General features: G+C 35.4%; 2 protein-coding genes and 2 non-coding genes across 4 annotated transcripts; 1 reads left to right on the plus strand and 3 right to left on the minus strand.

Moving 5' to 3' along the window:
* LOC109241811 (transcription factor bHLH84) lies at positions 132-1,781 on the plus strand. The gene is made up of 5 exons (XM_019408615.1): positions 132-767; positions 840-1,112; positions 1,219-1,284; positions 1,390-1,455; positions 1,619-1,781. Exons 1-5 carry the CDS (start codon positions 177-179, stop codon positions 1,712-1,714), a joined length of 1,092 nt encoding a protein of 363 aa, XP_019264160.1. The 5' UTR covers positions 132-176; the 3' UTR covers positions 1,715-1,781.
* Positions 3,366-3,439, minus strand: TRNAV-AAC. Its single transcript has one exon. It is a non-coding gene; the product is annotated as a tRNA-Val (tRNA).
* TRNAV-AAC lies at positions 4,789-4,862 on the minus strand. The gene has a single exon. It is a non-coding gene; the product is annotated as a tRNA-Val (tRNA).
* LOC109230849 (vacuolar-sorting receptor 3-like) lies at positions 6,267-12,303 on the minus strand. Its single transcript, XM_019396308.1, has 12 exons — positions 11,851-12,303; positions 10,238-10,930; positions 10,074-10,162; positions 9,922-9,991; positions 9,767-9,850; positions 9,612-9,688; positions 9,428-9,509; positions 8,621-8,703; positions 8,457-8,523; positions 7,821-7,949; positions 7,624-7,733; positions 6,267-6,967 (listed from the first exon to the last, which is right to left on the minus strand). Exons 1-12 carry the CDS (start codon positions 12,161-12,163, stop codon positions 6,869-6,871), a joined length of 1,896 nt encoding a protein of 631 aa, XP_019251853.1. The 5' UTR covers positions 12,164-12,303; the 3' UTR covers positions 6,267-6,868.

Below are 13,639 nucleotides of genomic sequence, written 5' to 3' on the forward strand. Positions count from 1 at the left end.
AATTGAAATACAGTACCAAACAAAGTCAACATAGACATTCCTACATTGGTGTTGTTATATGGGTGGGAATATGCTTATATATAAATAACTACTATATGGTATATGCCTCTAATTCCAACTATTAAAAAGCATTAACCAAATCAGCATCTCCAACTCCTTCAGTTGTCAGCAAAATTATGGAACCTGTGGGAACCATATTGTCTGAAGGAGAATGGAGTTCTTTGAGTGGAACATGTTCTACTGAGGAAGCTGATTTCATGGCACAGTTGTTTGGTAACTGTCCAAATGAGCTACCTAACAGTTCTAACATTCGACTTCCCAATTTTTGGACTGGTCATGATCAATCAAGCATGAACGTAGGAGGATTAACTAACCAGGTTCCAATGTATAATTCTTCAGACGAGACTAATAATAGCATATACGTTTTTTCACAAGAAAGTACTGATAATAGTGGTGGTAGTGGCATTCATTTTCCCCATTTTCACGCGACGTTGCTGACAAATGATAGTGTTGAAGATAAAATGAGTTACCCTTCTCATCAGGTGCCTCCTAACAATGTAATCGAGGCGGATGCAATTGATTTTTTGAACAAAGAAGTATGCAATGGAAGTATGGAATCAGGTGAAAATATGCCTGAATCTGATCTTCATGGAAAAGGCTTACAGCTGGGAAGAGAATATGATCAAATGCAAGTTCGCGAACAAGATCATAAAATGGACAGTTTATCTGAAAGCTCTAAGAAAAGATCCCGGTTGCCTACTAATGATGTGAGTGTTAATATCTGAACTTGTAATGTTTCATTAATTAGTTTCTGAATATATTTCTGATATCTAATATAGGTGCCGAAGAACAAGAGAAGTGTAAAGCCAAAGAAGAATATGAAGAGTATTGCTGATGATGAGATTGGAAATAAAGAAAACAATAGTAATGTGCTTCACAGGCAGAGTTCATTTAGTTGCTGCTCAGAAGATGAATCTAATGTTTCTAATTATGATTTATATGGATTGGCTTCGAGCGATAACTCAAAAGGAGTTTCTGCGCCCCTCAACTCAAATGGAAAATCCAGAGCCAGTAGGGGCTCAGCAACTGATCCCCAGAGTCTATATGCAAGGGTAAGCATCAACAGTTGGTCGCTAATAAGCTTTTTTCTTGTAGTGAAAGTGCTTATCAATCTGCCACAATATGACTAAATTAGGATATTTCTTTCTCTTATTACAGAAAAGAAGAGAGAGAATTAATGAGAGATTGAGGATCTTGCAAAGTCTCGTCCCTAACGGAACAAAGGTATGTGGAGTAGTAGTACTAAGTGAAACTGCATCAATTAATGGTCATGTAATTAATCTGCTGTGAAAATTGGAATCTGATTAGCAAGGTAATCATAATATATAGGTTGATATTAGCACCATGCTTGAAGAGGCAGTCCAGTATGTCAAATTTTTGCAACTCCAAATTAAGGTAAGATATGTCTTCACAAACTATTTAGGATGCAGGTTCAATTGAGCTCATTATTTCAGCTCAAACGTTGTATATATATGTAAAAAAAAAATTATAATCAGGTGACACTTATTCTTAATTCATTTTATTTAGATCCTGATTGTTTTTTGTTTGGATGATGCAGCTCTTGAGCTCTGATGATCTATGGATGTATTCTCCCATTGCATACAATGGAATGGACCTTGGACTTGACCTGAAGATTGGCATTCCAAATTCATAAATTGAAACTAAAGCTCAAGGCATGGTTGTGGTGGATTTCTATATTAGTGGATTGAGAGCATTATCATACACGTACATGATGGCAAATTATAGCAACTTTTCTAATTTTCTATTTAACAATTAACTAAAACACTTTGGCTATTATTCTGTTATCCATGACCTAATCATTCTAATAATCAAGATTTAAGTGTAATAATTTCCTCTCTGGCTGCCACCACAACATGATGGAGGTTTAGATGTTCTATTTGTTCAGCATTGTCTCATAATGTTGGGGTTATCGGGAAAGGGTTTAAGTTATATACATTGTCAAGATAAAGAATATCTTCACGATATATCAATGTAATTTAACTTATTACTTATATATAACAGGTAATTACTCTATTGTCCAGCTTATAATATCATACTTTTTATGAAGAGCTAGATATTATCATGGGCGGATCCACATATATCCTTGTGGGTGCTAGAGCACCCGTTGCTCCCTACGCAGTACCAATACTTTCTACCGATAATGATCAGTAATTTGGGAATTATGTTTGTTGAGCACCCATCAACAAAGAAATTTAGTGGGTGCTTTGGTCTTCGAGGTTGCTGAAGTAACGGTTGTAAAGAAAATTGTGCGGAATTGAATATTGTGGCGTGCATTTATTTACTTTCATTTCAACCCATTCTTTTTTCTACTTTACCGTAATTGCTTGCCTCTTTTCCCCCTCAGATTGTTTCCTTTTACTCTCTTGTCTATTTTTACTTCTTTTACCTTTCCTTTTATTTTCTTTTTCTAATTTTTACTATCTTTTCCATTTCCTAAACCTGCTATTCTCCAATACAGAATGTCCTTTTTTTCTTGTTGCTTTATTTCTCTATTTGCTCCTCTTTCTCTTTTTTTTTACTTCTTTTCTTCCTCTCTCGGGTTCCAACAATTTGACTTTTTCCTCGAGATAATTCTCGTTTCACTTGTCATTTTTCCAGTATGACTTTTGAGGCCGAAAGTTAATCTAATATAGCTTAAATTTATTCTTATTCATTTGTGTAATAAAATTAAAATTTTCAATCCATATTTAGACTAGTCGTGCACTAAATTTTGTGTTGGAATAAATTTTGTAACTAATAATGCTATTATTTCATCGCCTTTCAAAGTATCAAAAACTCCAAAGGACAAATGTAGATATATTGATCCTTTAATGATAATATTAAATATGTTTGTCAAATATTTATACTATTCAAGTTTGAAAATAGTTACGCAATTATAATTTGCGGTTGTAATAAGTTTCCGTAAAGGCAATGGAGCACCCCACGACTTTAAAATCCTAGATCCGCCACTGGATATTATTGCACGTTAACTTAATGTGGTGGTATGAAAAGTTTATGAATTATAACTGCACAAACCTTAAACTGTATGAAAAAATTGAAGTTGAACTTCTTGTTCACTTTCAGCTGAAAATTCGCTACCTTTTGTTCTAAGTTCCTATGCTATTACTATTTTGGGAGGTGTTGAACAGAGTATTTGATGGTTTCTTGCCCATATATAGGGTTTTTAATTCGAGCTTCTTTTAATTTTTCTGAAAAATATAAGTTTATTAGGTTTTAAGCGCCAAACGTAAGTTATGTGCCAAAAACAAAGCGAACAAGTGGCCAAAAAAATATATGTTAGCATTTGGCTTCGCCCGGACTCGAACCGGAGACCTTCAGTGTGTTAGACTGACGTGATAACCAACTACACCACGAAACCACCCTTCAACAGAACTTGTTCAAAGATATATAGTTGTATAGATTAAAAGTAGTTACTAAATGGTTTCATAGCGACACTACGTTATTCTGGTTTTTCATACCAGCATATCTTCTTCATGCTTGTGACCTTCATTTGGCCAAACCAGTGGTTATCTACTAACATTCTCAGGTTAATAACATTGTGACCTAGAGAATTCTATACAGCTTGCTTCATTTAACTACATTTGTCCTAGTAGATATGTACATACATAGCTTAAAAGAGCATAGATGAACGTGCTTGAACAGAGAAAATATTTTGATGAATCACAGTTCTTTTCATTGTCCTAGACACCTTCACAGGGTTGTGTCAGATTGTGTACTAAAATGGACCATTGCAACGTAACCTGCTTAATTCCCCTTCATCTTCTTTCACTTTTTTCCCTTTCATGTGGAAATGGATATCAGATAGTGGGAGAAGAAAAGGTAGGCGAAAGAACATGATGGAGGTTTAGATGTTCTTTTTCAGCAATGTCTCATAATGTTGGGGTTATCGGGAAAGGTTTATGTCATATACATTGTCAATATAAAGAATGTCCACGATATATATCAATGTAATTTAACCTATTACTTATATATAACAGGTAATTACTCTATTGTCTAGCTTACAGTATGGGACTTTTTATGAAAAGTTACATATTATTGTACGTCAACTTAATCTGATGGTGTGAAAAATTTATGAATTATCACTGCACAAACCTAAACTGTATGAGAAAAGCTGAACTTCTAGTTCACTTTCAGCTGAAAATTCGCTACCTTTGTTCTAAATTCCTATGCTATTGCTATTTTGGGAGGTGTTGAATGGTTTCTTGCCCTATTATATAGGGTTTTTTGGTAAACAAAAGAAATTTTATTACAAAATAGCGTTTTGTACATGAAAGAAAAAAAAAATGCAGATGCATCTTCAATCTGCAGCACATCATCGCAATAACTACTCAACCTCCAGCTAGCTATCTATTACAGATCGCATTCATAAGAATAATAATTCAATTGAGCCAGTCATCTTACTAGCCTCTTCTGTAGGGAGCCTCTTAAAAAAACCTCTTGAATGATTCTTCTAATAATGGTTCTCTCATTAGTTTGCATGTTTTGAAAAACTCTTTGATTCCTTTCAAGCGAAATGTGATAAACACAAGCTGCCAAGACCATCCTATACACTTCTGCAGTTGCATTTCCTATATTATATAGAGTTTTTAATTCGAACTTATATTAAGTTTTCTGAAAAAATGCAAGTTTGTTAGGCTTAAGCGCCAAACCATGTGTTATGTGCATAAAAGCAAAACGACGAAGTGGCCAAAAATTTATGTAACCATTTGGCTTCGCCCGGACTCGAACCGGAGACCTTCAGTGTGTTAGACTGACGTGATAACCAACTACACCACGAAACCACCGTTGTTTCCACCTTGCTCTAATCAAGTTATATTGTATAAGTCGTCCAGTGCTCCTTTTTTGGCAATACATTGGAAAAGACCAGAAGTTACTAAAATCGTTCATAAGCGACACTATTTAAATCTGCCTCTTTCATACTAGCAAATCTTCTCCATGCTTGTGACCTTCATTATGCCAAACCAGTGGTCTTCTACTAACATTCTCAGGTTAATAACATTGTAACCGAGTGAACTCTAAATTTGTTCCATTTAACTACATTTGTCCTAGTAGATATACACACAGCTTAAAAGAGCATAGATGAACGTGCTTGAACAGAGAAAATATTATGATGTATCACAATTCTTTTCATTGTCCTAGACACCTTCACAGGCTTGTGTCAGATTTTACTAAAATGGACCATTGCTACCTGCTTTATTCCCCTTCATCTTCTTTCAAAATATATTTTTTTCTTCGAGTGGAAATGGATAATAGATATTGGGAGAAGAAAATGTAGGCGAAAGAATCGCATTAATCTGCCTAACACCCTCCACCTGAGTGATAGTCTGTTGCTCCAATGTGTACTTAATTCTTTTTTTTTTTTTGGCCACCTTTTCCAATGTATATCAACTGTTGCTTTCTTATGTGTATTAGCTGTTGGTTTACTGATGCTTCCTTGACATAACGCTTTTAAACCGACGACAGCTTTTATAATTTTCCTTCCAATAACAGATTTCTGTTTCGTTATTTTTGCTATCTTTTACCTAATGGTGACAAAATAGATTTAAAAAAACAATTCTCCATCCAAATTATCCATTTTTAAATAGGTTGGATAATAAACTTTTTAAAAATGGGTCAAGTATGGATAAGAACCATATTATCTACTTAGAAAATGGATAACTATGGGTTAACTTTTACGTTTTGTAAAACCTCAAATTGGAGGTTCCTCAAGTTTGGGAAACTACAAATTCTCCCAAAAGATAATCATATTTAAGAAACCATGAATAATATGAATATTCATATTATACGTCGGTTAACCCATTTTTTATCCTTATCAAATATGGGTCGGGTCGAATAATTGATCCATTTTGCATTACCCGTTGTTTACCCGCCCATATCCGACCCGACACACCCTTTTGCCACCCTACTTTTACCATAGTACTTTTGCCATAGATACTGTGTAGACTCTAGTGAAGTAGACGAACAAATTTTATCCTATTTTCCGATGCCCTCCACCGGTAAAGGAAAGGGGAAGAAGGTAGGGCCAACAACACACTTCACAGTTCCTATGCTTTAAAACGGAAAGGAGACAAGTCGTCAAGGGAGAGTTCATTTTCAGTTCCAACCGTCGCTATGAGCTTTAAAATGGAAAGGAAACAAATTAGGAAGATAAAGCTGAGATTCTAAAACCCGGCTGAGTGACACTATAGCTTTCCAATCAGAGATCAAACAACGAACACAACTTAAAGCAAGTTAGATACAGGATACTCGAACAGAAGCTAAATATGGGACATACTACAGTAATACTCATGCAGCAAGGCATAGTCATGTTCTAGTGTAAACCCTGCTCCACAGATCACACGCGGTTACCATTAATTTTGATCCCTCTTCGTACATGGGATGCAACTCATGACAAAAAGGGAGGCAATTTACATAATTGCATGCACCAATCTAAATAATGGTGATACAACTCATTCCACATGACAGCTATATAAATCCTACCACAAACTGTTCGCCTGAACCTAAACTGATGCCTAAAATGTTACAAGACCCTCAAAGATACATAAAATGAGGAGAAAAAAGCATAAATTAAAAGAAAAGAAAGTCGTACGCTGTCTTTATTATCCATTGTATATAACAGACGTAATAATTTACCTTCAGCTTCTTTATTAGAAAGAGAAGGCAATTGCATCTGCCACTTCACCCAAATTCTCAGAAGAATGATTACTGATAAATTTTTCTGTCTGCAATCCAGGCTTGGTAATATTTGGACTTCATTTTGGAAATCTGGTGGCATGTAATCTCTATTTCAAGCACGTTCATCACTGACATGATTTGGGACTTCGTTTTGGCTGTCTAGCGGCATATATTGTGCCATAATGGCCCTGATCTCCGAATCCATGTATGACTGCGGAGGTAATAGCAGAGGAGATATTAGTGTGTACACATACAAACAAGCAATGTCCAGAAACAAGCGCATTAGTGGAAAACGCAAGTGGAAGCATGCACTGTTGAGCACGTTTTTGCTCTTCCAGCATTAGTAATTAAGCTAAGAAAGTGATTCATTCACCAATTATCATCACAAGTGCATAAACAACTTTCCTAATGAATCCCTTTGTTTTCACCAACATGGACCCATGGAACAACAAGACAAAGAAAGTATGGATACATACACTAACAAGTAGAGAATGGTTGAGTGTCAAGAAAATAGAAAGATAAGTACTAGCATTTAGTAATAACGTATATTTTTCTTTCCTAACTACGAATTACTAGCCTAAATGTCAGCTAACCTAATCAATCACATGGCTGTTACTCTTTCTTAAAGCTGGTTAAAGAATAAAAAGGAAAGGCCAATTCTCGGAAATGGGCTAACACCAATTTAATTTGAAAAAATTATCAGTAGAATGCCTAATCAATCAATTACCAGTTCACCAACAACAAAAAACTTCAGATGTAAAAGATCATTTATTAACTTTACCGTGAGGTTCACCAAAAAGATCAAATACTCTAAAAGAATTACTATCACCAATTTAACAGTATAAATCCAATGAGTTCTAAACTTACCCTCAATCTGTATTTGTATACAAGATATGCACCACCACCAGCCATAGCCAATCCAATCAAAATGGCCCAAACTGCGGCCCAAGCCGATTTGACTTCTCTAGCTCTCTTGCCTGCAAATAAAAGTAGCCATAACCAGTTGTCATTGTGGACGCATAATGAGGGATATTTGGAATGAAGTCTGGAGTATGTGAACTTACTTATGCAGGTGTCATGGTCTCTAATGTACAGTAGGTCCCCACTACAACTGCACTCATAACTGCCCCATGTATTCTTGCAGCTGCATTCTGGGCATTGACATGCTTTCTTATCTTTGCATTCATCAACATCTATGAAGTGAAAACAAATGACATAATGATAGAGGTTAAAGCCGCAGTTCCATAAAGAGAAAAGAAGCTTTACAAGTTAGAATATCTCAGTGAGCATATGCAAAAAATTTCATACCATTCAATGTTCGAAACATACTCAAGAAGTTTCTTTTGTTTTATTAGCTTCTTTTTTTCGGCATAACTCCTCAGACCAAAAATTTTGCAAAAACATTACTGATGAGTAATCTGAAAATTCCACTGTTTTACTTTGCTCATTTGAGAATTTTGAATAACTTATCCTCCATAAATTTCCCTTGATATCTATCCCCCTACCAGTAATCCAGCACATTCCTTGCAGGGGAGGGTCACAACTAGTTTAATTTGTTTTCTAAGACAACAACAACAACTATCCCAGTACAATCTCACAAGTGGAGTCGGAGGAGGGTAGTGTGTATAATTTTTCTTCTAAGAATAAAAGATAATTTTCTTAATATAATAACTTCGTCATGATCAAGTAAAATCGCTTACCTTCGCAACTTTTAACACCATCACCTTTAAATCCTGGAGGACAAGAGCATTTCCCCTCCTCGTTATCCTGTTAGAACATGTCCAGCATTCAAATCTGGACCAATTTGAAAATGGAACGTGGAGATAAATATAAGAAATTGAAATTCAAGAGATGGTTAACCAACCACACAAGCAGAGTAAGTATGACCATCTCGTGTGTCATGCCAACAGCCTCCATTGTTGAGTTTGCATCGCCCAGGTCCACTTGCTGCAGATAGTGGAATTAGATTATTGAAGTCACAACATAATTTCAAGAGACAGCAAAATTGCACGTGCAAACTTAAAAAGAACTACAAAAGACTGAGGAAAGAAGCAGCAGTAAGACAAAAAACAGCTACATTTTTTAAGTAATAGAGTGATAAAGGATATCAGACAGATAAGAATCAGAGTTGAACTGTATTCAACTTCTGAGAGCTATACTTATTAGATCACACTTTTCAGCTGCCATGATCTGTTCTACTACCTTTACATGATAAGATCTCTTTGATGACAAACAATACAACTCAACTAAGGGCATCTTCATTTTTTTAAAATATGTAAGTATACATAAGACGAAAGAAAAAAGAGAAAACCAACATACTCTTGCATGCACCAACAAAAATAATCTAATACATACCTACTTGTTTTTATGATCTAATAACATACAGGCATACACTAAGAGTAATCGCTAGTCTTGAATTTAAAGCACTTGGATTTCCATGATTAGCATAACAAGTTTTGCTGATAATTGTAAAACCCATTGAAAATACATGAAGAATTTTATTAAAAGGTTTTCTTGAACTTATGTTATCCAGTTGAATTTTCTATATGGGGTTAATTAAGAAACAACTCATCTAACAAGAAAAAAGAAAAGAAAAAAAAACTTTCTGCTTGACAACTAAATTAGTGAAAACAGTCATTTCAATTGAAATGGACCAAATGTATTAGTTTACCTGTACAAGAGCTATAACCATCTCCCTTAAACTGCACACCATCAACCACGGGGCATTCACACACTCTACCACGAAATGTATCCTGCTCATACAAACTAAGAGGATCAATGAGACAGAAAACAGGGAAGATTACAAAATTTTGATACAAAAACTGTCGTAGAATTCCACAAGTCAATGCAAGAACCTTGCAGGCAGTGATATTAGCAGCCTTGTCTTGCCAGCAGCCACCATTATTATCCCGGCACTCATTTGTCTCCACGTCTGTTATAAAAGAAAGTCATTCTATGTTATGATTAAACATCTTATTGAAATTTAGCTTTAAATATGATGTGCACTCACCATCGCTCAAACAAACTGCAGGCTCAGTAGTCTCCTCAAAACCAGAACAAATAGCCTTTAAAACAGCTCCTTTCTCCAATTTCCCTGCAAGAACAAGCATTAAGAAAGAAAAATAAAGTTCTCAATTGAAGATGAGATTAAGTGCGTGGACTAACCTCGATATTGTCGATTGTTGACAACAAGAGTAGGTAATATGGTGACATCACCTCTTGTTCCTTTACCAACCTGCATAGGAGTTCTACTTTTGTAAGTGTTTGCACCCCTTTAAATTGTTTTAAAACTTCTAGAGAAAGATAAAGAAACTTGCTTGAGCATCTTGCTCTTCTTTCAGAACAGGGTTGTCCTCATCAGCACTAGGGTCTCCCATACACTTCTCAATCTTTCTTAAATCAAGACCTATAGAGAGGAAAAATTGACATTAATCTATTCACATATGATAATTGGACGGCGTTAAGAGGCAGCATTTATTACCTAAAGACTTGATAACACCATCAGCACATTCCTTGTTATATTTTTTCTCCTTCATGGGACACCGAATCTGAAAATCGGTCACATAATCCCACCACACCCATGGCTTCTTTGTCTCATTGGCCACTTTAAAAACACACAGCTGCCTCAAGTTCTCAACAACAACGTCCTTTCCTTCATATCCAGTGCTGAAATCTTGTTCAGGATCAGGAGCACAGTATCTTCCGTGGTTGATACATTGAGACTTGCACTGCTTGCTTACAGTGAATGCCTGAGGGCAATACCAAGTAATATAGTGGGGTGTGAATTGCGTATATCCACCTTTCTCAAGAATTTGTGCTGCACCCTTAAAATCTTTGACATATTTCATCAACATGTCACATTTGAACCCACATTCATCATTGCTACTAGTCCACAGCTCATACTCCACACGATCATCTGGGTGGGGCACAGCTTCTCTCCAATCAAGATTCACATTAACCATTTCTCCTGCACTCACAGCTTTCTTCAACTTCTCTGCAAAGCTTTTCTCAATAAGGGCAGATGGTATTGTTATGTTCTCAACGTATTTTGCAGAAGAACCATCCGCTTCAGGTGTATCCATGGTTATCAGCCTTTCGTCAACATCATCTGCAACTAGAACTGCAGCGGCACCCGCATTTTGGGCATTCCAGACCTTCAGAGCGAAGAAGCAATCTGCCAACAAGAAAAACAGTAACTTCCCATAACTCGTGATAATTTTACAGATGACCTCTTTCTCAATATAAAAGAGTACATTGACTTAACATATCAATCCCCAATTACTGCTCAAAGTATTATTGAACTATGACTCCTCCTGGGATCCAAATTTTCATTTCCAAAATTTGAAATGAAAATTTTAATAGGAAAAAAGAAGAAAAAAGAACAGAAAGTTTGACTAGAAAGAGTTGAGGGACTCAAAATCAACAATGACGGTAGCCTATGTAACGCAAGCCAGCTGAAAACAATAAAGCATTCAAATTTATCAGCCACTGTTAGGGAAAACTAACAAGTACTACAAATGATATGACACTTAGAAACAGTCGGAAGAAAAGCAATGGGATACTTCAAGAACTAACATATCAACTTCGTATCATTAACTTAAACCAAAAACTACTGATACGGTCCAAAGAATGACAATTAGAAAATTCCCCAAAATAACAAAAATAAACTGAGACATCAACGCAGTGACAAGGACCAAAACAACAACAACAAACTACAACCACACCTCAATATCAAACTAATTGGCCGAAAATATGAATCCTCAATATCCATTCAACTCAATTTACACCTGTTCATTCTAATACTCAATAAATTATCTTTTTTTTTTATAACAACGACCAAGTAAAATTGCTACTCCCTCCATCCCATATTATGTGATATTGTTTGATTGGAAACAAAGAAACAAGTCATAGATACTATTGTGGCTATAAATCATCTCAGTAAGGTTAACATAAGAACTTTAGAGTTGAATCATTTCTAAATAGAGAAAGGGAGTATTATTTTTCGGGACAGACTAAAAGGAAAGCATAAATTGAATCGAGGAAGTACAATTTACAAGAATGTTCTAGAAAGAGCTATGGGAGTTGGTTACATACCTCCACGATCGACGAGAACAAAGGTGGGCATAGCACCAGATTTTGACTTAAAAGAAATCCCAGAATCATCAAAATTTCGACAACCCTTTTGGTTTCCTTTTGGATAAACCACAGTACCGGGAAGACTACCACCATATTGTGGAATCCCAAAGTTGCCAATTGCACTATCGTAAGTGCCTTTAATATCATCAGGTGAGACGACCCTTAAGCTGTTTTTCTCCACTACGAAACGACCCACTACTGATTGGAATAATAGGTTCAGCCATAGAAACCCTAAAAAGATTGTAGCTTTCCAAGTTTTAGAAACCCCCATTTTCTTTTCTTGGTAATCCAAGAACGAGAGAGGGTATAAGAAAAAATCTTTCAACTGTATGTTAATGGAGGAAATTTCTAGCTTTCTTTCTTGTTTTGTTTTTTATTTGTGACTTGTTTGTGTTGAGTACGATGGTAAATCCCAGTTCCGCTTGTGTTTGGGAATATTTTAGTCTTGATTTTTGTCTAATTTTTAAGTAGTATTTTGTAATATTGTCTAAAAATGATCTAAGTATAGTTATTTTATTTTGTGCTTTAGTTTCTTTTGTGAAGTTAAGTGTCAATTAGATTTTATTCAACCTTTGTTTAACATGCACACCAAAATTTATACTCCATTCATTTTATTTTTGGGACTAAGAACCAAATTTTATAAATGAAAGAGATTTTTGAATTTTGTGATTTTAATTTTAAAATGTATGTAATGTATTAAAATATGTATTTAAATTTTGTGATCTTAAATATTATTTATTTTACTCGTTTCAGGGAACTATTTGGCATTAGAAATTTAATGCAAATCGTAAAATGGTAGTTGACCAACTTAATAAGCATCCCAATATCCCATTCTCACGTGATTAATGGTAGTGTGGAGTGTATGACGAAGCTCAACCAACCAACATCTTCCACGTGATCAAAATGTCAGCTTCCTATTTAATATTAATAAAATAGATAGGATTGGTTAAAAAATTAAGAATAGGTAGTGAACGAATGAAAGTGGTATGGAGTATGGACCATGTTTCTGATAATTTGCCAGATATGGGATTGTAACATTGTTCCGTAAGGATTATCTACTTTATAAACCTCTTTTTTTCCTACACTTATTTAGGTTTGTTACTTCATATATTCTTATCCGCATTCTATTTATACATAAAATAATATATAGATCCGTTTAAATACTAAAAATCAAACACTACCTTAATTATACAGAGTTTTTTATACCAGTAGTCAAGTATTGTATTAATATTACAAAGATTACATTAGTAATATTGATTTTTAAGTCGCAAACACATTAATCATGCGAAATTTTATGCCAAGATCATCTCTTCTTATGCTGCCAACTGGGCCGCCCCCAAGATCGCCTTAGGGCTGCTTATTGGGCGGATTGGGCGGTTAATTACTCTTAACGGTTTGGCTTAACGGTTATCGGCTTTTAAATGTATTAGTCCGCTAGCCACCCGATAAGATATCAAGTGGATTGGCATCGGTTTAGCTCTTATCGGGCGGTTTATCGGCCTAATTCAATCTATATTGCGTGCATTAATTGTTTGCTGACCGCCTAGCACACAAATTCAGAATAAAAAATTACACATTGAGTCCAAACACACATGTTAACGCCTACGTAAGAATAATGTAGTATGTCATGTGTTGTCGAGTGAAAAGATGAAGCAATGGCTGCCAACTTCATCACATAGAAAAGCAAGCAAGAATATGGATGGGAATCACTGTACCAGTCATTATTTATACGCATTGAAGAGCGATC

Source organism: Nicotiana attenuata, chromosome 1 (assembly GCF_001879085.1).
Source record: "Nicotiana attenuata strain UT chromosome 1, NIATTr2, whole genome shotgun sequence".
NCBI lineage: Eukaryota > Viridiplantae > Streptophyta > Magnoliopsida > Solanales > Solanaceae > Nicotiana > Nicotiana attenuata.

Excerpts from the sequence above, each read along its gene's own strand:
- LOC109241811 (XM_019408615.1), top strand. The coding sequence starts at position 177 with ATGGAACCTGTGGGAACCATATTGTCTGAAGGAGAATGGAGTTCTTTG. Across the intron at positions 1,113-1,218 it reads CCCAGAGTCTATATGCAAGG|AAAAGAAGAGAGAGAATTAA; the intron begins GTAAGCATCAAC and ends CTCTTATTACAG. Across the intron at positions 1,285-1,389 it reads TCGTCCCTAACGGAACAAAG|GTTGATATTAGCACCATGCT; the intron begins GTATGTGGAGTA and ends CATAATATATAG.
- LOC109230849 (XM_019396308.1), bottom strand. The coding sequence starts at position 12,163 with ATGGGGGTTTCTAAAACTTGGAAAGCTACAATCTTTTTAGGGTTTCTA. Across the intron at positions 8,524-8,620 it reads ATACTTACTCTGCTTGTGTG|GATAACGAGGAGGGGAAATG; the intron begins GTTGGTTAACCA and ends ATGTTCTAACAG. Across the intron at positions 6,968-7,623 it reads TATACAAATACAGATTGAGG|TCATACATGGATTCGGAGAT; the intron begins GTAAGTTTAGAA and ends TTACCTCCGCAG.